Raw genomic sequence first — 26,327 nt, forward strand, 5'->3', positions numbered from 1 at the left:
TTGATTCTTCATCACTTGAAGCTCTCTGAGAATTATCAATGTCTTCAGGACCGATATCCAAGTGGATGATAACAAGTCTAGCAACATTATAAATGAAAACTTGTTAGTCAACACTAAACAATCTACTCGCAACAAAAGTAGAAAACAAGGCAAAACCATAAAATAAAGGAAAACCATTAATGATACATTTTTGCCATGTTGTGCATTCCAAAAAGAGACTTCATAAGAATGACTTCTTTAGCAAGAATGTCAATGTAGATTAGACTCCAATGTTCTATGTAAAGTAAACATTAATCAATAATAACTATGAAAATAAAGCATCAAAAGTAAGTACATATAATGAATATAGCTTTCAACATATGGAAAAAAGATATGAAAGTATGTCACACTATCAAATATGTAGAAAAGCCTTCAATATTTGAACTTAACTTTGAAAATAGATCCACATAGAGAAGTGAATCAAGAAATAAAATATGCTTAGCAATATCATGGAAGAGAAGCAACGTATGCCTTGTACAAAAAATAATTCCCAAAATAATAGAACAAGGGCTCAACATTCCTTGAAAAATTCAATAAAAATAGAGGCAAAGGGCCTTACCTCAAACAACAACAAAACACATAATCTAATAGCTAAATATCCTCATTCTTTGGATTACAAGAAACATTTCCAACCATCTAGCCAAATACTTTGCCCATCCTCTCATAGTTAACTATGCAAAGATACTCAATCTTCCTCTTGCAAATCACATTCTCACTTTCAACTACCTCTTTCATCTTCTTCTCTAGGACACCGAATACACCTAATATAGGATTCAAGTGAGTAACATTCTCAACAATGGGTTCTTTCTCCTTTTTGGAAATTTTTGAGGGAACATTCAAGATCTCAAAGGCTTTATGATTATTAGAGGGTAAGGGATTCAAAACTTTGTCAAACATGTACCTTACCTTGCTCACTATACTAAAGTCCTTGTACGTCAATGTAATCCTATATGCATGGGTAGTGGAAATTTAAGATTTATTCATGAAATCAATAGTGAAGTCTTCTACACCCTCTTGTAAACAAAGAATAGTAGAGAGTTGCCACTTTTTATGAATCCCATCAATAGAATCAACCCTATACAATCTAATAGAAATATATTTGATCACTTTGAAAAATGTTGCCTTTGGGAAGGATGAAGATCGTTGGTTGCCTTCTAGGCTTTCTTGATTTTCCTAAAGCACTTTTGCATGTTGAACCACCTTGATATTCTCTTTCTCCTCATTGGATCTAATTTAGAAGGCTCCTCAACTAGGATAGCTGAAGGTTCACCATGATCAGAACCAATCTGGAAGGGTTGAAGGTTCCTCATGGTTAGGAATAGTAGGCTCACTTGAATGTTTATTATCAAGAGAAGCTAGAATTCCACCGTCATTTGATTGTTTGTCCTTAGTAGAAGATTAAGAAGTACCTTTCTCTATAGGATTGTCATGAACCATTGGGAACCCCTCTAGGACACTAGGGCTAAAATTTCCTTGAATAGATAAATCATTAGTCTTTGAGGGTGGCTGGTGCACATATACCTTCCTAATAGTCTACTTAGTCCTGGCCATTAAAAAATTTAGTGATTACAAGATGAAGGAGCTTGCTAAAGAAAGATCCACTTGGTTCCATGCAAGGATAAGGTTTTGTGAATTAGCCTTAGCCCTAGAGTTGTGCCATTGCAGACAAACCAACCTAATTCAACATGAGGAGGAGGACAACAAGTCACCTTTTGGCCTATAATCATGTCAAATTAGCGACTCAAAAAGTACTGGAGAAAATAGGGGCATGGTTAATATGTCATGCGAAAGCTACCAAATATAGTGCAAATATGACAAATAGGACGAATATAAGCTACTCCACTCATGTCATATCAGTGAGTGGAGTAGGTGAGAATGCAAAGGCCTGTATAATATGTCATGAGAATCATTGTGGACAAGTGGAGAAATGCCACAATGCAAAGGACCAACAGATACAATGATAAGAAGCCTACTTCTTTCCCATGTTGTATGCATGCCTTATCATAGAAGATGATTGCAAAAAACATGGATGAATTAGTTGCATTTTATTAGAATGAGTATGGAATAGAGCTTGCTAAGACAAAAGTAGAAAAAAATGAGTTGTGCTATCTAAAATTTAACCTAATGACATCCATGCTAATGCCACATGTCAAGCCTCATTCAACAAATGTGCTAGGGTTTCCAATAGCTCTTTGCAATGTTCAAATCCAGTGGTTTGAATTGTGGCACATGTCACCCTTGATCTCTTAACGATTGGATTTTTCCCACATGGAATGTACACCTATAAAACAAACTCTTTTGGTTTTGTACAAGATCGTTTTCTTTTAGCTTTCTTCCACTTGTTACCCTTATATTTTCTTAAGCTTGTCCACAAACATTCTAACCGTTGTGGTTTTTTTTGTGCTTGTCTCTTCAACCCCAAAATGGAACAACCTAGCCACTTCTTAGATCCTCCAACAACTCCCCTCACACGATATTAGCATAGGTGTTCACAACTCCAATTAATACTCAATAAGGCTGATATAAAGCAACCTACAACATTTGGCTTGCTGCAATTGACAATTTTAACAGCTTATGTACTTGGGAGGTCTATTTGTGATCACCTTCTTAAGCTTTCTTCATTTGTATCCATTCTTTCATCTTGAGCATATCCTGTTTGAACACATATGATCGTTGACTATTTTCTCTACCAAGGGATTGAATTTGAAAAGGAAAGGAAGGATGACCTCCATGGCATCCAAGGAATCAACTAAGGGAAAGGAATGCTTGGTCCTTGATGTACTTTCAACCACTTTTTCATGTTCCACAAGAAGTGCAAGGATGTCAAGGAGGATCCCTACTAAGGAAAAATCCCCTTTGAGGACCCTAGGCCTCTCCCATATTACAAAAGTCACACTCTCTAAGAAGCTTCTGGAAATTCTTATTCAAAGATTGAATCATTATTTTTCCCAATTTCCAAGGACATTTCAACCTTGAATGGAATTTGGAGCATGTGATAAATTATTCCAAAGATTTTTATAGGGAGGAATATGTAGAGTTTGAACATTTAGCAAGTCTAATAGTGCAAGTCGACTCAAAAGATTTTGTTCACACATCGATTGGGAATTCACCTACAGAGAAAACATTGTTTACAAAGAAGTGTGGCCCACCATTCTTTGGAGAGATTTTATGCATCAGATATTGCATGCTCTCGTCACCCAAGGAAATGCAAGCTTATGTTGAAGTCTACCACATTTATTGTGTGTGCTCTTATGAAGTATCTAGTTAGATCTTACGAGAAGTATGTAGATGCAATGAAATCCTCTTGCGATTGCTTGCTTATTAAGGAGTTGGAGGATGGCAAGGATGTCAAAAATCAAGTGGACCCTCAAATGGGAGAATCTATCGCAAAGAATGTAGATGTTTCTCAATTTAAAGATAAGACTACTGTTGAAGAAATCCATACAATGATCCTTGAAGTATCTAATTCCCCCTTGAGCTTTGTTGTACCTCTACTTACATTTCCAATCAAAGATATGGAGTAATTACTATTGTATGTTATCCAAAGGCCTTTCAATTTGAGAGAGGATTATTGTTTGGCAGCTATTACAAAGGCTTCTACTAATGCCAATAGCATACTTAATGTTTAAAATGAGTTCAATGATGAATTTCTTTTACTAGATATGTAAATGTCAAATGTTAAGTTTATTGATACACATGAGGCTTTATCACTCTGCTTGAGCAAAGAAAAAGATGTTCAGAAGGAATTATAGATTACTAATAAGGAATTTGTCCAATTGCATAGAATTGGAATTCCTAATTTTGGAAGAGATGAGTCAAAGTATGTAAAGGAACTCAAAGACATAAAGGAAGCATCATCTGTTAACTTATGGAATCCAACTAAACTTGAGAATGATGAAAATCAATTAATACTTTGCCTATTTTTCATGAGTATCCATAGATATTTCATATCTCTTTTTTATCTTATATTCTTTTTTTCTAGTTCAATATAAATATGGAGGTGTCTCCAAATTTTGATTTGTAGAAATGAAACTTTGGTTATGCTGGCCACATTTATTGCGATCTCACAAAACTCTCTCTAGCACTTCCACACCACATCTACTTGTTTTCTATCACGATTTCCTAGAAGTCATCTAGCTTTTGCATCTCCCATAGAGACATCTACTAAGACATCTCTTGTTTGACCTAAAACTATTGGATCTTTTCTCAAGTGAACTTGTTCCCCATGAAACTTCATTCTCAAGAGCAATGCCTTACATTTATTAATGGTTCATCTAACAGGGATATTGGCTTGATTGAATATGCATAGTCAAGATGCAATCTAAGAAGCTTGTCAATTATTCTAATCTCTCCATGCATTATGCAAATATACACATTCCTAACAGGTTGAAAGAATAGGATCCCATATGTAATCTTTATTTTAAAATTTCTCAAATCTACAAGTTCTCTAGTTGGGATTCTCCTTCCTCATTGCAAATTACCACAATCTTTTGACCCCATACTTTCCATGCAATAAATACAAGGGTACCTTTTGCATTAGTCCATTATATTCCAAGCATACATTTGATAGTATTTAAGTTAAAACTCATATACCATTCTACAATGAAACTACCAAACCCATCAATTATTAATGTGTCTCCTCCACTTTGAGACTTAATAATCTCAAGAACACCTCTATGAGAGAACAACCATTCCAAGGTTTGATGAGTTTCAACTCGACACACACCAATCCACCAAATATCCATCTCAGATTAAATCTTAAGATGTTATTCATCTTCCATGTTGTTATTGTATTCTACTACCCTATTCATGATTCAGATGTAGAATCTTTCCATATTTTTCCATTTTCAAATCTCCACTTAATTCAACTTTAGCACAAACTTTAAAATTCTACTTGTGCTTGAGGTAGATAGATAGGAAGTGAGGGAGTTTCCTTTATGATTTTTTCTTGCATTTAGGTAGGATAGAAGTAAAACATTGGAGCACATAGTAGAGTTTTCTGTTGCTATATACAGGTTGAAACATGAAAAAGAAGGGTAAAAAAATAAAAATTTGGGTTAAATGTTGGTAAGGGGAGCAAGATTCAGGTGAATGCAGGTCTGGGCAGGGTAATAAGAGGCCGGGAGTGGCAAGGAAGACCACATTTTGCATTGCACGGTTTCAGGAGAGCTGGAGAGAGGGAGAGAGAGCTTCATTATGTGGACCTGCTTTGATTTTTCCATTGATGAGTTCTTTGCCCACTATAGGTAATTCCACACCTTCCCATGCATGTGTTGCTAGGATCTAGAGGTGCTCGGCCAGTGGGAAGGCCTCGATCACTCGACACAACAAATTTTGTGCAAGTCTAACAAAAAATGCATTGAGTTTGGCCCGTTCGAGTGACAACGATTCTGGGCTGAGTTCCAGAATCGGCCCTCGGCCCACCTGACTCGGACACTCATCGCATGGCCTGTCCAAGTCAACCATTCGGACCAACTTGATATTCGATCATCGGCCCTGCTGACTTGGCCAAACCCCACTCAGACAAGCTGACATTCGGCCCGGCCGAGTTCACCATTCAGACCAATTTTGCCACTCAGCCCACCCGACTTGGTCCTCAATCATTCGGCCCAGACCCATTCGGACGAACCACTTGCCCCTCGGCCTTGACGACTCAGCCCACTGATTCGGCCCTCGGACAATTGCACTCGAATTGTCCGAGTTCGACACTCGGACCAATTGCATTCGGCCCTTTCTCATTCGGCCCTCGGCCATTCAGATGGTGTTGCATGGAATTTGTGTGGGGGGAGTTCGTGAATGTCGCTCGTTCACAGTAGGGACACCAAGCGAGATGGGTAAACTTGATCAAGATTACTCAATTCAAGATAAATACATGGAGAGAAGGAATAGTTAGGGTTCTCATTCGAATAATTTCATGTGTCAGCATGATACATATATTTCAAAAAAAAGAAGAAGGTATGTTCTCATACAAAGAACTCTTGTTTGCTATTCACAAGGGATAAAATAGAAGAGTCAATTCGATAAGCATGAAAAGAGGGGTTATTTGAAATACATTTGGTATTGATGAAGAAGGAACTTCCAACTAATAAGGAATAAATTTGAATCAAAGGAGGTTTGTTAGAGGAGCACTAAGTCTTCAAGTATTGCTTTAAAATAGCTAAGTGGAAGGGTTACAATCCTTGAGGCACAATGAAAGTAATAGTTGTGGATTTTGGTAGGCAGCTAGTAAGGTTGTCTTCAATATTTAGTGGTATCAAGAGCAAGAAGCTCAATGAAGAAGTCCAATGATGTTTTGCTTGATAAATCTAACGTCCTTAGTCGTTTGTCGGCATGAATCTTCGAAGAAGCTTTAAAATCTGGTCATAAAACTCACAGGGCATACCTTTGCAGTGGCAACTGTAGCCAATTAATATGATGTCATTTTTGTTCATTGGAGTGGAGTATGGTTGATGGCGAAGATACCAAAGATGATGTTCGAGGAGACCATATTACTGGTGTAGCTGGAGCAGAACGTCGAGTTTTATGGAGTCGTGAAGCAGAGGATCAGGGGATTGATTCAATACAGGAAGGCTAGCGATATCGTGCTTTGCCGTGTCATCTTCCTGCAATCACCTTTGTCTAAGCCGTGATCAAGTTTGCTGATGATGTCCACTACGTCGACTTGCCACCTTCAGCTTTCCGTCGTCCGTCTCTGTGGTAGCAACGATCTCGTCTTCGTTCCAAGCTCTTTTGTCGTTATTTTCCGTCGTCGTCCTTATCTGCTTTGTCTGCAAAACTTCCAAATTTCCTTCTTTGCCTTCGTCTGCTTCATCTTCATCTGCATCTTTGTTGCCGCCATTTTGTCGTCACCTTCTACCGTGTTGTGGTTACGATCATCTTCCGCCGTGGTTCAATGGCTGTAGATGTCCTCCGATGTGATCGCAGTCACGATCTCCGAGCTCTGTCGTCTACTGATTTGTCAATGTTTGTCATCCTCCTTGTCTCCTTCTTCGTTCTCGCGCCCTGTTCCCGTCATTCGCCACCTTCGCGTTTTTACAGTCAGCGCTCCTTCTTCTCGTAGCAAGCTTTTTAATCATTTTGCCGCTGCGTTTTTTGACATAAGCAAAGCAATCTTTTTAATCATGTCGCTGCTGCATTTATTGACATAAGCAGTGACGTTTTACTACTGCTTTCCACATATTCAAAAGGCTGAAAAAACCAATTCTAAAAGACACAACAGGCTCTGCTTCGTACCACATTATTTTCTAGAGGGATAAGAATTTCTAGTCACTTGCCAGCAAGACGAGCCCCAACCCAAAATTCCATAGACCAAGGAAACATCGGCTGAAACTTGAATAAGTGACTGAGTCGCCTTTCCATAGAATGGAGATGAGAAGAAGTAGGAAAACCCTAATAAACACCCATACATACACCACCATTTGCGATTGTTGTCAAGTTTATATATTAGAGTATGCATGTTATCTATCGAGATGAAAATGAGTGATCCAACAACATGCTGAGAATGCTCATGAAGATAGGGATATTTATGTGTAAGCATAGTTCTAACTCTATCCATTAACCTCGAAAGGGACACTCCATGGTCATAAATCTAGTATAAGCTTTTCAAACTTGAAGTTGTGAGCTACAATGGTGCGATCAGAGGGACTGATGATGAACATGCTGCGAGGAGGTAGGACGATGGCCCTCCCTCTTCTACCTCCCTCCCTCAATGATTACACACAAATGATGTGATGAATGTAATTACACACATGTGCGCACATTCCCTTTCTCAGTGTCTCTCTCTGTCTCATTTGTTGAACATGCTTTGGAAAAGAACTTCATGCCCAATCACTTATGGAGTTTACAAATTAGAGCCCATGCTATGCAATCAATCGAGTGATGCTCCACAAAAGAATGCATTGCAGAATTTGTGACTAGCCTAACTACATGTGCTCGTGCGACATGCATACACACAAGAAATGAACTCATAATGACGCTGACTTAAGAGTCCAAAATCTTGGCAAAAAATTCCACCCTCAAGTTTGCACTGGTAGATGTGCAGCGCCACGACAACGGGCCGAATCGGACATTCAGCCCCTGCAATTTGGACCTGTTGGGCCAAATTTGGATTTTGTCAAATTTTAACATGCAGACCCTAAAATTGACCCAGAGACCATATAGAGCCAAAAGGAACATCATAGATCTATCACTAGGTTGAAATCTAGAGCAAGTAGTTCAAAACTTAGCTACGAATAGTCCTTCAAATCACACTTCCCCCAAGTAGGTTGAAGAGAAAGCACGTGCCACAACAAGTCCTCCAAATTAGATCCTAGTGTAGTAATGGCTCTACACAATCATAGAATCTCCCTTGCAAAACAACAACCAAAAGCCCATACCCGAACAAAGACAAACAGAGACCTTGGAACCTCAATGGGCCAATCTAGCCAACAAGGGCAAAAAGGCCACACCACAAAAACATGTATAGGTTGCATTCGGACTACAACTAGTCAAAGCGGAATGCAACAACATCAAGCTACAACTATGAGGATGAGTAGACATGACAATCCTAAAGATAGATGCACCATGAACGACACTGCATAGACGACCCAAGATATCAGTAGAGAATCCAAGTCTAGCTGTGTAGTTGGGGACTCAAGGGCATGCATCAGAAGGCTTAAGTTTACAAGCCAAGTCTTGAAAGATGAAGACATAGTACCGTCTGCTTATCTTAGGGTCAAACTCACCATAAAAAGAGAGCATAGTGTTGATGCTCTCATCAATGAAGGAGCAGATTTTAATATCTTTACCTATGAAGCATGGACCCTACTAGGCCAACCAGAGCTCACACCAACTGATGCAACTCTTAATCCTTATGGGGGATACCCACAAGGACTTATAGGGAAGTGCAAATTACTTCTAACTATTGAAACTAAAAGCTTTTCTATCATATTCCATGTTCCTCCAAATAGTGCTAATTGTGGAAAGGAAACCCTCCTAGGAAGACCCTTCAAAAGGGCGACGAAGTGTGAGGCTAATTACATAGCACAGAGGATACACCTAACATTACTGGGTGTGAGGATAATCACAACCTTTAGTAAGGATGGCCTTATCAAACCTCGAGGGAAGGACAAGGAACATTTTGACATACTAGGAAAGTCTAGTGATGAGAGCAAGGACTTGTTGAAAGAGTTGATATAAGCACATGTTGAGCAGAGAGAACTAGTGAGTGAGGCCATGCTTGAAACGAGAAGGTTGGCAAACAATGCCAAGGATAGGATTTGGACTTACAAATATTGTAGAAGACATCAAAAGAAGTCCAAGCCTTATAGATGAAGGTCTCGATGGAGAGCTAGCACAATGCCATGATGGATATCCAAAGCATTGCTACATGCTCAAGGGTATTATGCAGGTAACCGATGGATTTGGTTACCAAAACCCCCTGCTAAATCACCTCTATCAAATGAAGGCTAGGATGTATCAAGAGCGAAGAAGTGCAAGAGGAAATCTAAACGAAAAAACAAGTCTCAAGTCAAAAACATTGGAGTGACCGAGCCCCTCACGATTGAAATCAAGAAACCAAAGGGGACTATTTGAAGGGTAGATCCTTAGCTTAGCGTGCTTAACAAGCAGATATCAAATGTACTCGTTGAGGGTACACAAATGCCACTAGTGCCCAAGGAGCCTTTGATTTTCCAAGAGGATAAGGAGCACTACATGCATAATGCTGCTCATGATAAGGTTGATTGCTCAACAAAGAAAATGGTAGAATCATCTAATAGCCACGAGCAAATCCCGCCACTGCCAAGTCCAACTACGAGTCCCAAATCTCCTACACCTCCTTTCCCTAAACGAAAAAAGGAAACACAACAACATTTGTCAAGTACAACTTCTCAATCCCAATCTCTATCTCCATCTAAACTTCCAAATGTCCAAGATGCAGGACATGACACCGCCCTTAGCTCTTATCTACTAAGGATATGCTTGTGCAACCCACTATGACTAGCTCAACAGATGCTCTACGATTTGCACAAGTGAATGCTCAAAGGGCAACAAAATACATGACCACTTCTGATCCGCCTAAGGACTTGGCACTGCAATCCACCAGCAATAGCCAGTCCAGTGAACTAGCAGGTACCGATTCCAATCAAGAATTTGAGGAGGAGCTACATAGAGGAGAATTAGCTGAAGAACTAGACTCTCCAAAAAGAGAGTAGTTGTGCCCTCACAACCTAGTGAGGTTGTCCAGTAGGATGCAGCTACGTTCCATGAGGACACACCAATAAAAGAGAATGTTGAGGCCCAATCACATCAACGACGACCTAGTTCAGGGTGCGGAGTCCTTAAGGGACACATTGCAATTGTCCAAGAAAAAAAGGAGAAAACAACGGTAATTTCTAGTGGTTGTAGACACCAATAAGATTGACACCAAGAGCGTTGAAGAGCTGAGGAATAAAGCATTGCGTCCATCCACCAATGAATCTATTGCCATCTCTCCTAATAGTAGTGAAACCTTAGACACATCTATGTGTTCTAAAAAATCAAAGCAACAATTACCATCAATGGTTGTTTGCAACACTCAATGCATTGACAACAGAACTTGCATTGACTAATCAAGAGTGGATACAACACTATCACAACAGGTTGACAAATCTAGACTAGTCACATCTGAGGAGAACCATGACACAATAGCAGCAAAGCCTTAGGAGAAACATGAAAACCCCAAGGACATAAGTAATCCTACCATTGACCAATCTTGCTCATCTAGGATCGATCCCCCAACTATGCTAAAGCCTAGGGAAACTCCCAAAACCTTGCATGAGATAGCAACTAAGTAAGCCTTCATAGAACATAGAAATGTCACAGTGCTTGACTGAGTGGGATACTAAACTCAAATTATTCGCACGTTTCTACGTCCTTGCAGACATGGGCACATTGCCTAAGGAGTAGCTTAAGTAATACTTGCCATATCCTCTATCATGGGAAGAGCAAGAATATCTTAGTGAGCACTATGACAGGCTCCTACATGAACGCATGCAACTCATCTTTGACGAGGAACTACGCTTAACTGCGACATTCAATTAAGTGCTTTTCCAACCAAACCTCCTTGAGATAGAGAAACTAAAGTGACAATCAGAGGGTCGAAGTCAGCTTGAAAAATGTTGGTTTAAAAACTACATTACAATGGCCAAACTTGGAGCAGCCCGGATTATGATAGCCTCAAAGGAGCGATTGGCCAAATGGCGGTCTCAAAGAGACCCAACCTATGTGGCGCCGACTTCGCTTTGAGTACTGACTTCCATTCCGGGTAGGACATAGCCAGAACTAGCCACAAAAACTCTTTGGTCGATAATATTCTCATTGAGGAGGAGCTACCTGTTGCGAGTAGACTTGGACAGGGTACCATGCTACTCGATGTTGCAAAATATCTATTGTTATTGAGTAGGCTCCCACAAGTATTAGATGCATGTGCCACCCTCCAATACAATCATGATTTCTACAATTGTTTTTTATCCTCACAAAGTGATATGGATTCATAAACGTGTATATAAATAAACAATGAGTTTTGAGACTATGCATAGATAGTACCAACACACGCAAGCAATGATAGTCAAGCGCAGGGAGAAAAGTTTGGGTTTGATAGGCTGAGCTCCTTAGTCCTCCTCTCACCACACATATAGAAGTTGTGTGACCATTTCCACCTCCAAGGGAGGGCATGTAGCCCTCACCGCCGCCATATGCAAAGCCTTGACCAACACCTCTAAGGACGTAGGCGGGGCACTGGTCTCCTTCTACACGCTTTCCCTCGTTTTCGATCTATCCTTCCAGGGACGAGCCCTACCCCACTCCTTCATAGTCACTCCGAGAAACTTGGCATAGGCAAAAATATGCTATTGGCTAAAATCCGCCCCACAGCTAAGCGAGGACAAATATCATCACAAGGACCGACCCTCTACATCAAATATTCCATGCCTCGCATCACCCCTCTTCGTCATATAGCTCTATCATGCCTCAGGGTCTAACCCTTGGTTCAAATTTTGCAAGTCCCTCCGCACGAATCCATCATGGAGCACACAAGGTAGCTAGCCTGCAACGAAGCTCTCTCCCATAGAAAAGGACATATGGCACAAGCGCCTCCACCAAAATGCTACATGCGCCTGGGGGGTGGCAACCCCTGCTGTGCAAGCCCTCACCAAACGCTCGGGCGCACTAGGTGCTCAAAAGAAGAGAAGGAAGTTAAAAACAAGAGGGGATTTGATGAATTATTTAAAAGCATTCTTGAAACAGCACCGGTCAAGGACTACATCATTTGGGTCCCAACCAATATCTCCCCTGTCTGGCTTGATAGGAGCCCCTCACCAGCAACGCCCTAGTCACCTCATCACCCGGACTCACCCCACCTCATACAAATAGAATAGCCCTATGTTGTATAAAATGCTTACCAAGTGCTACCTGGCCATGACCTTTTGTCTTTATATGGTTAAATGGGGGGCAGGTTCCCCAACTGTACAAACCTTTCATATCTACTTTTAATATATTTCACGTCTTTATCAAAAGAAAAAGATAATCAAGCACAGGTGATACGTATCTAAGTCAACACCATGGGATTCAGATAAGTGACGTCTCTTTGCGTTGCACCTGTTCATTATAGTTGAGGCATATGACTTGCATGTACTCTCAGGAGCTGTCAAGTGGATACAAGATGCACATGTCTCTATATGAAAGCGTTCACTGTCCAAGAAGCCAGAAGACCACCAACCCCACAAGGAGCCATCATAGAAAAAGCAACAAAAATACTAGAAACAAAGTATCATGACAGAAGCCTCACTCCCAAAAGCGAAAATCACCCTTTTTAGACTGCCCACATCGCATGGTCCAAAGCATAGTCATTGGCTACTCTCTCTTTTTGGGTCAAAGTCTACATTTGGCTCGCGGCAGTTGTTACCTCAATTGTATCGACGGTGCATGTTACAAAGAGGTTTTTTGAAATCTTAGGTGTATCTCCCCATCTCCATAGTTGTTCCTCTTGCAACGAGGCTAGTAACACAATCATCGTTGTAATATCCATTTTTATAGCCTTTGACTCTCTACATTTCCCAGTCTAAATGAAAGACTAATAGCCTCAACATATTGCAATGGTTCTATTTCCCAAAAAAAAAAAAGACGAAAAGAAGAAAGAAAAGAAAGCAACAAAGCCAAAAAAAAAGAAAAGACACTCACAATCACAACACAACACCTAGGGGTCCTCAAATTGGGTGCGTCCAGTGACCTCCATCGGCTAGCTCCGTCCCTAATCCCCTAGCCCCTTTCCACATCCTCCATAATTGTTCAGGGAACATCAAAGGTAGGACATACCTAGGGAGCTTTTCTCACCAATGGTTAGGCCTATCACCCTGACCCACTTGCACGATTCCTTTTTCGCATTCCACTTCTGTATCATTGCAATCAATCATGGTAAGCAATGCATGAACGGCCATGGAAAGTACACCATACTTGTCGAGCAAGCCCAGTAGCTACCAGCTACCAAAATTTAGGTGTCAATGTGTTCAATTATGCTACATTGTGTTGTCGCAACGCAAAGGATGTCTCATACACCTTCATGTGTACTTCTCCTCAACATTGACAACTTTGCTTCATCCACATGTTGCTATGAGGCACCAGACCAGCAGTCTTCTACCTATGCAATAACTAAGTATCCACATGCATTCATATAATATCTGCACCAAAATCTCTACACATTTTGGGTCCTCAAGTGTAGGACATTACTCTCGACTCGCCTAGAGTTCATTAACCTGTCTCCCAAACTAATCAAACTATGTCCTATCCATGATAAGAAGACTAGCACTAACCCCTAGGGAGCAACCATATGAGAGGTTTTTAATTGCAGGTATTGACGACTCCAATGAAAGTATCATCAGCTTTTCAGCAACACTCAACTCTGAACTCATGTCTGTTATCATCATGCAAGTCCCCCCAACGAATTGTCGTGTGCAAAACCCCCAAAAACCAACACCAGTGCCAACCATCAATGCAATTTTCAACAAAGAACCACCCTATCACCAACTCCAACAACCCTACCACTAGCCACCCTGGCCAAATAACAAGTCCCCCAACAACCTTTATCTGCACCACCACCAAAACTTCTCCAAGAAAAACCACAGATGACCCTTCCACCCACGTCTTCGGTGCATGCCAACACTTACTACCTACAATGGTGAGTGCCATGGGACTGGCACTCGTCTAGGAGGGAGTAATGTTAACCCTCAAATGAACAAGGTGGAAAATCTAGAAAATCTATAGCAAAAGACAAGGTTGAGGTGAAAGTGAAATGAAAGGCGAAGGCATGCCAAAGAAGAATCTGGAAACACACAAAGTGCAAAATAGTCCTAAATCAAGGAGAAAGACACACAGGAAAAAGCACAAGTCAATACTTTTGTAAAAGAGCACAAGGCACATCATGATTTAATTTAAGATCGTCGGGCTCTCACGTGTGCAATTTATAAAGGTAAATGGGCAGTAGGAAGGAAGCTAGGAAGATAGCATGACAATGGAAAAAGGGCCTAGGCCATGGCTGGCCATGTAAAAAAGGGGATAAGGGGATGACCACCCAAAAGGGATTTACGGTTTTGTATATAAAGTTGAAAAAGTGAATGAGAAGCTCATTCTTGTGTGTGGCCAAAAGTGTCTCTCCTCTTCTTCTTTTTCTTCTTCTTCTTCTTGCTTGCTTGAGCTTGTGCTTAAGAGAGGGAGTGTGAGAGTGTGAGGGAGTGAGTGTGTGAGGGTGAGGGACTGTGGAGGAGAAGATCTCCATCTTCTCCTCTCTTCTTCTCTTCTCTTCTCTTCTCTTCTCTTGCTCGCGGCAATGGATCTTGGAGCATGGAGCTTGATGATGGAGCTTGCTTGAAGCTTGCACTTGGATTGTGGAGCTACCAGAGTGCTCGGGAGAGGAGGTGACTCGATCGGGCATGGAGGTAAGCTCACTACACTTGTAGAGATGGATAGCGCGTCAACTATGTGAGAGGTAACCGGCTTGGAATGCTAGAAGTAATAAGCGGTCTGTGGGTCTTGGCAATTGTCGCCTCTACAGTACTTATGCTTTTGTTACTTAAAGAGGTATTATTAAACATTTTAACATAATAGAATCAACTAGGCGATAACATCACAAAGAAGAAAAACAAGTGTAGAAAAGATAATGACATAGGAAATAAGCATGGAGGAATGAACGAATATGTTTTGGTGTGTAAATCTTAACAATGCAAAAATTTTGTAAGATCCAAGAGAAAAATGCTCGAAAAGATGGTCCCCCTGACATGGATTTAAAGATGTAGGCATTTAATGGCCAAACTCTTCATAATGAGCCATATATTTTCTCAAATCTTAACAACCAAATTTGGAGGGTTTATTATTCTCAAGCCTCCTCCAATTAGCAACTTAATCATTTTCTTATAAATACTTTTTTTGAAATATTTTTTTCCTAATGCCAAATGTAGTCAAGTTCTGTATTTTTATTGAACCACTTTCAAGGTGCAATTGCTTAGTTTGTGTAGGGAATTTAGAGACATTTTCCATGGGAGTATACATATGTGAATAGCTTTGACCAAAAGAGATGCCACCATAGAATCAATCCAAAGAAGAATATCCAACTTGTGTAGTGTATCATCTTTATAGGATGAATTATGTAAGGTTCATTGAAATAGTCAATGGAGTTACTTGGCTATCCTCTATAGTGGTTGTCCTAAAGAAAAATGGAGTTACTTGGTTTTTCTCTATAGTGGTCATTCCAAAGAAAAATGATAAATGCGACTTTATTTTGATCATCAAAAGTTGAAAGCAACAACTATTATTGACCCCCTTTTTGTTGGCATTTATAAATTCCTTTAATGTAGGATAATATTGTAGGCCATAAAATGTATAGTTTCATTAAGGGGTTTCTGGATATAGTTATATTAAGATGGAACTTAGAGACACATATAAAACAACTTTCATTATAGAATGAGGAGCATCTATGAGCAATATTGTGATGGATTTCAATTTGAAGAATGGCCTTGTTGCATTACAAGGAGCAACATAACAAATATTTTATCCATATTAGACTTCTTTTATGCCTACTAGGTACTCTACTCTTAGATTCTCTTAGCACTTTCAACCAATATTCAAAAATATGTTTCATGTGGCAGGAAGTTAATCATGGAAGGTTGATATCAGGAACACGATCCAAACTTCGAAAGCTTTTGGCAACTTAGAGTACTTCAATGTAATGAACAAAAATGTAATATATAGGAATGTAATGCTCATTGATATATAGTGAGTGGAAGACCAACATTAATAGGATCAAGCATAACATATATCTCCAAAGAACCCTTGTGACCATTTCTCAAAGTTTCTCAAGGGCAAACACATTTAATGGTGATTTCCATTCACACTGAGGTTATCATGGGATGCATATTATCCTCACATACTAAGCCTACAACATTACATAAATTTGACAATTATCTATAAACTCTGTGTGTGTGTGTGAATAATTTATACGCGCACATTTTTCTTTTTTCTCTCTTCTTACATTTTGTGTTCTCTCTCTCTCTCTCTCTCTCTCTCTCTCTCTCTCTCTCTCTCTCTCTCTCTCTCTCTCTCTCTCTCTCTCTCTCTCTCTCTCTCTCTCTATGTGTATATATTTATGTGTATATATGTATGTAGATGCATATTTATACGTGTGTGTAATATGTGTGTATCTATTTGTGTGGTCCTCTAAATGTGTGTCCTCTCTTTTGCTCTCATCATTTTTATTTTCTCTTCTTTCTTTTTCTTCCTCTTGTCTTGCATCTTTCTTCATTTTATATGTCTGCATGTTGTCTATACATGTGTGTATATGTATGTACATATATATATGCATTACATGTATATATTTATGTGCGGATGTGTGTGTCTATATATGTGGGTTTGTGTGTATTTGTAAGTGTATATGTTATAACTATGAATCCACTCTCTCTCCTCTACTCTTTTTCTCTCTTATATATATGTTTATATATACATAAGTATGTGTATGTGTTTTATACTCATGTCCATTTGTCTGGTCTCATGAGTAAGCTTACTCTCATCTTATTATTTTTTCTTCTTTCTTTTCTTCTTCTTTTTCTTCTTCTTCTTCTTCTCTCTCTCTCTCTCTCTCTCTCTCTCTCTCTCTCTCTCTCTCTCTCTCTCTCTCTCTCATGTATGTATGCATGTATATATGTATGTATGTATGAATGATGCACACACACATATATTTTTTCCATTTTGCGTCCTCTTATTTTTTCTATACTAAATGTGTGAGTCTGTATGTGTATACATATATATGTGTGTGTTTTATATGTATATCTACTTTAATGGTCTCGTAAATGTGTATCCTCTTATGTCTACATATGTATGCATGTTTGTAGATGTGTATGCATTGCATGTATATGTACATGTATATATTTGTATGTGGATATGTATGTTTGCATATATACATGTGTGCATGAGTTATAAGTGAGTATCCATTCTCTTTCCTCTACTCTCTCTCCCTCTCTCTCTCTCTCTATTTTTTTCTCTCACTCATGTATGTTTCTTTGTGTATGAGCATGTATGCATATATGCATACATGTGTATATATATGTAAATATGTGCACATGTGTTTGCACATATGTGTGCATGTATTGTTAATGTATTTTTACAGTTTACATGTATTTATGTGTGGTTTTAGAGTATGTACACATTACAGAACATGTTTAGCCATTAAAATTATTATCTCATTCCATATGTTCAATAAAAAAAGAAATTCAACTCCTTTTTAAAAGTGTATATGCATTTGTAGATATTATTAGAGTATGTACACCTTTCATACGCATGTTCAATCATTAAAACATCACATCATGTCATATGTCTAATGAAAAAAAAAAATCATCTTGAGAGAGAGAGAGCTAGCCACACACAATTTTTCAAAGACTTACCTTCCACAATCATATCCTATGTTCAACTTAGAGAGAGAGAGAGACGATATAAAATAATTATAACCTCTACTCACCCTTCAAGAAAAAGCTATTTTTATTTCTTGAATAGCAAACTTTCTCCTTCTCATGTCATATAGGCTTGGGAGACTTCTGGTTGGTCTGGGATCCCCAAGGCAAACCTCGAAGGAATATATAGAACATATGTTTTTGGATGATTTTTGTATATTTGGTTCTAAGGCATATCATCTCAAACATTTAAGGTTGTGCTTTGGGAGATGCCGCATGTTTGGAATGTCTTAAAATCCCTTTAAATTTGTTTTTGCAGTAAAGCGAGAGTAAAGCAATGGGTGTTGCTCGTATAGTTTCTGAAGAAGATGTGGTCCTAGGAAGATTAAAGCAGTAAGCAAGGTTAGCCACCAACAATAGTGTAAGAAATCAAGTGGTTTGTCACCTAGATCAAATGGCATATGAAGTACTTGAGATATCTAGCTTATATATGTGTTTCACTGACTATTTTGACCAATAAGGGAGTGCACTTTGGTTGGAGTGGATCACATGCAAAGGCCTTTGAGGCCTTGAAGAATATGTTGATGATAACTTCCATTTTACAACCTCCCTAGTGGCATCTCTCACTTCATGTACTTGTGGATGCATCTGATGTGCTGTTAGAGTTCTAAGTAACATGAGGGTATGATTTAACTATAAAAAATATATTATATAACTTAGATGAATTATAAAGATCCACTGGGGGATTGTTAAGTCCTCGGTGGGTGCACTTATAAGAAATCATCTATATAATGTGTGTTCAAGGTATTTAAAGAAATACTCTTTCTTTAAATGCTATAAGATCATAAAATAATCCATTTACTTTTCTAAACTTATAGTTTTTTTTTTTCAAATTATCATTAAAAAACCCCTTTACTAAATAAAATACCCTTTCTTTTGAACTCATGTGATATCTTACATGTTCTATAAGGTAAACAATAGATGATTTTAAAGCTCAATTACACACTACAATATTGGAAGGACTTGGCCTGGCGCTTACATGTGAGACTCTCCATAGTGCACCTGAGAATCGTGAGTGACACTAGCCAACCTTAACATGGTCTATTGGGCAATGGAAAAATGGGGAGCTTGGTGAGCACTATTAACCTCATCCACACCCTAATTGATCATTGATGCCATCCATGACTTTATCATCTGATATTCTGTTGAGCAACTCATAGGGAGTAGTATCAAAGAATAAATACTCTCAGCTTGGTGACTACAATGGAAAGCTCCCCCTTTGGCCACTCAGAGAGAGCACACTACATGAGATGTTATGTTTTAATACTTTGATGTGGCTATTCTTGGCTGCTATCATGTGACAAGATTAATGGAAAATTAGTAGCGGTTCCTGTCTTTCTTGCCTTGGCCAGGTTGGCTTCAAGGAACTTGATTCTATGACAGCAGTGTATCATTTCCTTCTACCTGTTTTAGGATAGCATGTGAGCACTCGAACAATCCACATGATAGTCTAATGATGCAAGAGAGTACTCAATAAGCCATGGGGAATCAAGTGATCGCCTCTTCAGCAGAGAGTACTCTTATGGCCCCATCTGTGGTGGGGTGTTCTCCACATGGAGACGCATATCTACACAGTTTTCTACATGGTTGCTACTGGGCTCCTTAGACCAGTTGGACTGGCTTTGTGTTTGTATCCAGCTGCAGGACATTGATTGTCACCACTGGATGTGTTTACTAACTGCTTTTAAAAACTATCTTTGCTTCTCCTAAGACTAGTTGGACTGGCTTTGTGTTTGTATCCAGCTGCAGTACATTGATTGTCACCACTGGATGTGTTTACCAACTGCTTTTAAAAACTATCCTTGCTTCTCCTCATTTTACAATAATTGCCAGCAATGTACACTAAGCTAATAGAAAATCTGAAGTTCATGCACATCTTCTATTACATTCTTCTACATGGAAGCATTTCCCTAAAAATGTGAAATTGAGGGATCAGATGTGTTGCTGAATATCTAGTAGAATCATGAAGGCTTTAAGCATTCAGTACTCTACATTTTTATGTTTTAGGCTTGTAGTTTTCCCCTGAAGCTGAATCTCCTGATGAAAAGAAAGAATCCAAAGTTTATTAGTTTTGATGGTACAGAAATGTTGTGCAATGATTCATAATGAAATGCCAACTTATGGGTCAATAATATTGAAAATGGCTAATTGAAGCGGTTGCTTCCCCCCCTCGGTTCAGGTTTTCACACATTCTTGAATTGAGGATTTAAATGCTTCCCTCCATGAAGTACTGCATGGCTGCAATGCTGCCTACTATAGGATTATTGTCATCATTACCATCACCACCATGATCTTTCAGACGATTATCATATGTCAGATGTACATGGGTGCTCTGTACATTCATCTCCTCGTGCTTGAGATTGTAGTCATGGAAGGGCAGACAGTAATTATGAGGTAGCTCATCAGTAATGACAGAGTTAAGAAGAGTCATGGGCTGATGAGCATGGTCAGTCCACTGTGAGAGACTTGTCTTTATCTCCTCTGACTGACCAGTACATACTCGGTCATAACTGTGCCCAATCGGTTGCCCTGCATACTGCTCATGTGGATAATTGCATAGTGTCTCGTTGGTAGTGCTCGTAGATACCTTGTCATTATCTTGATGATCAACAGGGCTCATATGGTTGAAGTTTAGATAGGGTGCTGCCAGTGTCTGATCAGTAACTAGGCTTGTTAAGCTTGTATTATGGAAACTCAACCACTCTCTAGGGGAGCTTAGCTCATTTGTGGTCGAAGAAGCTCCAGAGATGTCAGACGATGAGAAAGAGGGGCTTTTTGATGTGAGGGATGGCATTGGTGAGCGTTCAAAGTCATGGCCATGGCAGTGATGAGTACAGTTGATCATGTTGCTAACAGTTGTAAGTTTGTTTGCATCGAAGCTTGGTTCAGGAAAATCCAGCTGCTGTTCTTCCTTGATCATGCTGTTGTGTGTAGTATGATCAGTACACTCAGACACCCTGCTGGATACTGCACTATCTTCACCAGCAAGAGCATCTCCCCATCCAAGGGAATATACATGGTGAAGGTTGAGCAATGTCTCCACCTTCATCTCCTCTACAAGTTTGACAAGGAAGCCATTGAGAAAGAATTACTATACATCCTTTCTATTATTACAGCATGTACTGAATTAATCTAATGGTAACCATCACAGATTTATGAGCTTCAGCGTGGATTGTTCCATAAATCAGAGGACTGGATCAACAGACAAGCAAGACATATACATTCATTAGAAATCAGACCCTAGAAGAGGACTGACACAGCACACATTCACCCACTAGAAATCAACTAGAGCACTGTTCCACAGATCACAGATAGTGGATTGATCATCCTAAGGATTCAACGCATATTGTAATAGAACTTCACACTAGCTGCCCATGAGATGAGCTCTAGCAACTTAACACACAATCTGTCAAATATTCTTAAGGAATTTGTCTGCTACTTCATGCCTAGACATAGGACCCTTTGTGCCAGATGCTCTCACCTTGAAGCATGTCCTCTCCTTCAGATGGATATGCTTCTAATAAGCTTTCAGCTTCATTCAGTTTCTTGTGCTCAGGAAGCAACATGGTTGAATCACTATCTTCATCACTATGCTTCCTGGATGCCCATGATCTTGAATGGTGTAATCTCATCAACTGGGAAAGCTCAGAGAAGCAGTTCACTGTGGGGGATTTTACACTGACATCTGAATCAGGGTCTCTACCTTTTCCAATATTGAGTTGGCCACCTGAGTCATTGCTTGTCTTTGCAACTGCAGTAGTTGTGGGCTTGTGGGTGTTTGGGTCTATTCCTGCCTGCTTGAGCTTTTTCTTTATGCAAGAGTTCCAGAAATTTTTGATCTCATTGTCAGTGCGTCCAGGCAGATGAGAGGCTATCTGAGACCATCTGGTAATCAGCAACAAAGTCTTCAGCACAAAAATTCATCTACTGTTACTTCACATATCTTGACAGAAACTAGAATAGCTGAGATTAGAACAAGTTCCATTCATTAGCAAACTGCAGCTTTCCAGAAATCCTTAAAGAATTGTATCTATAATTAAGTGGGATTCATGATAGCACCTAAAACATTCAGTTAGATTTTTTGAAATATCAATGAAGAACAGAATTATTCAAACAGTCCATGATACTCAACAAGATTGATTCATACTGATTAATGGAGAAATTGTCTGATTCTGATTACCTGTTACCTACAATGCTGTGGAGCTCTATGATGCGCTTCTCTTCGATCTGAGAGAACATCCCTCGCTTAAGGTCAGGTCGTAGATAGTTGATCCATCTTAATCTACAGCTTTTGCCACAACGCTGGAGACCTGCAGACCACCATCTCTGACCATGTCATTGAGTCATAAAATGCAGAAATCACATGAACCCCTCCTTTGGTCTCCCATCATTAACCAATCTGACCAGGTTTAAATATCATCAGGTTTAGTCATGCATATCTTAAGCACCAAATAGGTCCCCATCCAGCAATCTGAACAAGTCTAACCAAAACCCAATTATCGGACATGATCATCATCTAATGAATGGAGATTGTTATGACAAATGCAAATCAGAAGCACTCAAGGGTCTGATTGCAGCCTATGAGGCTCTAGAGTCAGAAAGGGGTATGAAAGTTTAAGTACACACCATAGCATGACTGATGATGAAAATGAGGCACAAGAAGTTTTTGATATTTTCCCATGCGGTGAAAGAGGCTCTTTTCCCTTGTTTTTCTTTCTTGTGTTCAACATCATGAGCTTCTGTTGGGGAGGCACCAGAACCCCCTACCCCGGACCGTACCTAGCTAGGTACGCAATCCCTTGATCACAGCAGCTCATGATGCTGTCGCAATTCACAATGTGGGAATTATAGCAGGAATTTGTCTAAAACTTCATGTTCGAGGTCAGGCAAGTTTACTTCTCCGAGTTCTGGAATCCCAATTCACCTGATGTAGGATTTGATTCAAGCAATTAAAGGTCATCAATGATGATTACCAGCCTGTTTTGGCAAAGAGCTCCAGGAACCATGCCCATGCTCAGTGATGTAGTTGATCAGTCTCTCGTCCTCCTCCGGTGACCACAGGCCCTTTCTGAGTTTCTGCTTGTGGCAGCAAGTGTGGCCACCCATATCTTCAGAAGGCATCCAAGCCAGCAATCATAAGGGCCATTAATCACAATGGAATGCGGTGATGGATTAGTAATCCCTCGCAGGCGTCACTTGAATCCGTAAACTGATCAGTACTGAGCTTTGAATCAAAGAGATTTGTCTGTCTGAACTAGTATTAGGTTCGTCAATTTGAACCGGTATTTTCTTCATGCTTTGACGTAGGGATTATTAAATCTGGAGATTGCTGAAGATCAGGCCCTCCTCCTCCTCCCTCCATAGTTTCTCCAATCCCTCAATTAGAGAGCAATTTTCTCTGACTGTGAACCAACTTTAGTCTTTTATCAAATCCCTGCTCACAATATCTGATAGCACACCACTACAAATCATGCAGCAATTTACAGTACTGATCATGGTGCCACCATGATTAGGTTGATGATAAAGGCCAGCATTTAGGTAGTGCTAATGCTCTGCTAATGCTGCTAGGTAATTATGTGGGGTGTACTGGTTGGCTCATGATGGCGGAGTCGTGGTTTTAAAGTGGGGGGAAGGGGGAGGACGAGGGGGGGGGGGGGGGGGATGCATTTGGAAGGTCGAGAAGAAGATTGGGGGAGGGGACAGGTACAGTACCCAGAGACGATGGTGATGGTTCTAATGCCTGCAACTGATTAAGAGCTAATTGATGCAGAGCCTAACCTTCTGGCACACCAATTCAATCCACAGTTTCCCATTCATGATTCAATTGAAAGCCCCAGGTGAGATCAAATAATGACTCCAACGTCAGCTGAATTCAATTGATAACATCAGCTCTTAGGGACTGCAAAACCATGTATATGAGAGAGAGAGAGAGAGAGAGAGAGAGAGAGAGATCGCCTTTCTACTAGACTGCCATACCTGATTTAACCTTACTTTTGGTAATTTTTATTAAACAACACCTTCCTTTCCAATATCTTTCCCTTTCCATGATTATGTAGAATGTTTCATAGTACATATGCTTTTTTAGGTCTAATCTCTTGTCAGACAAATGCATGTATATACAGTAGTATTGATATGTCATGAGAAAGAGAGAGAGAGAGAGTGTGTATGTGTGTGTGTGTGAGTGAGTGTGTGTGCGGGCGCGCATTTGTGAAAACCTTTTTTCTCATCGAGTGGAAAAAAGAAAAAAGTTGAAATGTAATTGGCTTTTTGGCAAAAAAAGATAGCATAAGCTGGTTCTATAACTAAAATATCCAAAAAAAAAATTTGTTAGTTTTTATCAAGGCAAACTTGAATTTCGACCCGCTTTTTGGAATTTGGGTTGGGAAATTTACATGAAAGAACAACATTTTTTGGGGAGAGAGAGAGAGAGAGAGAGAAAGAGAGATTATCTTTTATAGAATTACCATTTACAAAAAAAGAAAAAGTAAAAAGAGGGGTGTTAATATGTGTATTAGTCCAACTCAAGTGTCAAATCAACCACCATATTTCCACAACAATAAGAACACGTTCAATTATGATGAGTCATAACATAAGAAGGATGTGTCTCCATCTACATATGGACTTACATGAGGTCCTCTCTACCTCAAGGGCTTTACAAGTGAATTGATTAATCTTGAGTAACTTGTTTCTGTATATTTTGAAGGCACGTCCCTCTATGATTATCACAAAAGTCTAAGCTAAGAATCCCCTTTCTATTACACACTTGTACCATACGAGTTACTCGTTCTAAGTGCATTAACTTGTGGTAGTAATGCACACCCACTATATTCATTAGGTGCTTGAGTATTTATATTATACAGGTGAACCATTTGAGGGCAAGAACTTATGGTATCAATGGACATTAAGAATGATTGTGTGCATTAGGTAACCTAAATGTTTGTGTGCAAATTCGTTTGGCTCTTTTTGAACTCAATGTTGGGCCCTTTACGAAGTGACACATCATCGTTGTTATGAAAATAAGTTGCACTATACTAGTGAGTAGAAATGGCTAGAAACAAGGGAAAGAACAAGCCTAACGATGATGTTCAATAGCAAATTTAGGAAGCACATGAGGCAATACCTGAGACACATCATGATGATGAAGTTTCTCAAGAATATGGTGCATATAGTACTCTTATTAATGCCACTCTTTGTAACCATGAGGCAGCTAGGCATTTCATTAGACACATGGAATTAGTTTCTAAATTGGATTAGGTGGTAGAACAGCTGGTTCAATCCAATATGCAAACCAAGGATGTCATGGAGCACATGGCCCAAATCTACTAAGGATTCCTTGTAGAAGTTTGCTTCTTCCACTAGAGATTCCTTGGACAAACTTAGTGCTCAAATCTCTATGCTTGTGGTAGCGCAAATGGTAGACAAAGAGAGTAGAGATAAACAATCCTTTTAGCCAACAAATAATCATCTTCAACTAGGTATCATTAGAAGAAGGGGATACCACACAACACTTATAATATTGGGAAGACTTGTTTTAAGGTTGATGAGCCTATTCCTCAAACCACTAGTACATGGACATATAGGCCCAAGTAACTAATGAACAATAAGGCTTTTTTGAGAGAGAACTCTGTAATAAGATTGTGTTAACCAAATATAGTGGCCCTTCATCATCTCTAGCTGATTTGGAAGAGTGGACTTCAAAATTAGAGTCATACTTTGACATTTTCCCTAGGTTAGATGACAAAAAGATTCACTTTGCTACACTTCACCTTGAGGGCTTTGCTCATACTACATGGTGGAGGTACATAAAGGGAGAAGATCAACAAGTAGATAGTTGGGATGAATTCAAAGCTAAGATGGCTCAAGTGCTAGTCTCTCCCATTGAGAAAGAAAAGTTGGCCAAAATATAGTATTAGTTGGACTTTCCATTGTTGAATTTTCTCACCAACTTTTCTTTCTCAATGGGAGAGACAAACACTTGAGCCACATTTAATGCACAAGTTGAATTTGAAGGGCATGATAAGGATCTTGATCCCAATTAGTATCTTAGGAGGTTGCAGATGGATTTCCATTTGACCCTAGTGGGCATATTCCTTTTGATCCCGGTGAGGTAGATTTACCTCTTGTTGCTGCTACCCTTTGTTCTATTTCCATGGATGCTTGGATAGCTTCAAAGAGCCCTAATACACTTTGTATAAAGGGTACTATTCAGGAAAGGATATGTTTATCATGATAGATAGTGACAGTACACATAGTTTTGTGAATAAGTCAGTTGTGGATAGG

At 39.5% G+C, this 26,327-nt stretch overlaps 1 protein-coding gene across 2 annotated transcripts; it reads right to left on the minus strand.

The window, feature by feature from the left end:
• Positions 1 to 20,090: 20,090 nt before the first annotated feature.
• Positions 20,091 to 23,951, minus strand: LOC148016204 (uncharacterized). Of its 2 annotated transcripts, none has more exons than XM_087663819.1 (4): positions 23,021 to 23,951; positions 22,228 to 22,357; positions 21,751 to 21,932; positions 20,091 to 21,101 (listed from the first exon to the last, which is right to left on the minus strand). In XM_087663819.1, the coding sequence occupies exons 1-4, from the start codon at positions 23,166 to 23,168 to the stop codon at positions 20,254 to 20,256; spliced, it is 1,308 nt and encodes a 435-aa protein (XP_087519945.1). In that variant the 5' UTR covers positions 23,169 to 23,951; the 3' UTR covers positions 20,091 to 20,253. The 2 variants fall into 2 exon arrangements, with proteins under 2 accessions (XP_087519945.1, XP_087519944.1); XM_087663818.1 differs by having other exon boundaries at positions 21,529 to 21,932.
• Positions 23,952 to 26,327: the final 2,376 nt, after the last annotated feature.

Source organism: Lygodium microphyllum, chromosome 23 (assembly GCF_053477565.2).
Source record: "Lygodium microphyllum isolate KBCC chromosome 23, Lygodium_microphyllum_v1.1.10, whole genome shotgun sequence".
Taxonomy (NCBI): Eukaryota; Viridiplantae; Streptophyta; class Polypodiopsida; order Schizaeales; family Lygodiaceae; genus Lygodium; species Lygodium microphyllum.

Bases quoted from the DNA above. Each gene is read 5' to 3' on its own strand.
- LOC148016204 (XM_087663818.1), bottom strand. From the start codon at position 23,168: ATGCCTTCTGAAGATATGGGTGGCCACACTTGCTGCCACAAGCAGAAA. The intron at 22,358-23,020 runs GTAATCATCATT...GGTGGTCTGCAG, and splicing joins CTCTTTGCCAAAACAGGCTG to GTCTCCAGCGTTGTGGCAAA. The intron at 21,102-21,528 runs GTGAGAGCATCT...TCAAACTTGTAG, and splicing joins AGGAGAGGACATGCTTCAAG to AGGAGATGAAGGTGGAGACA.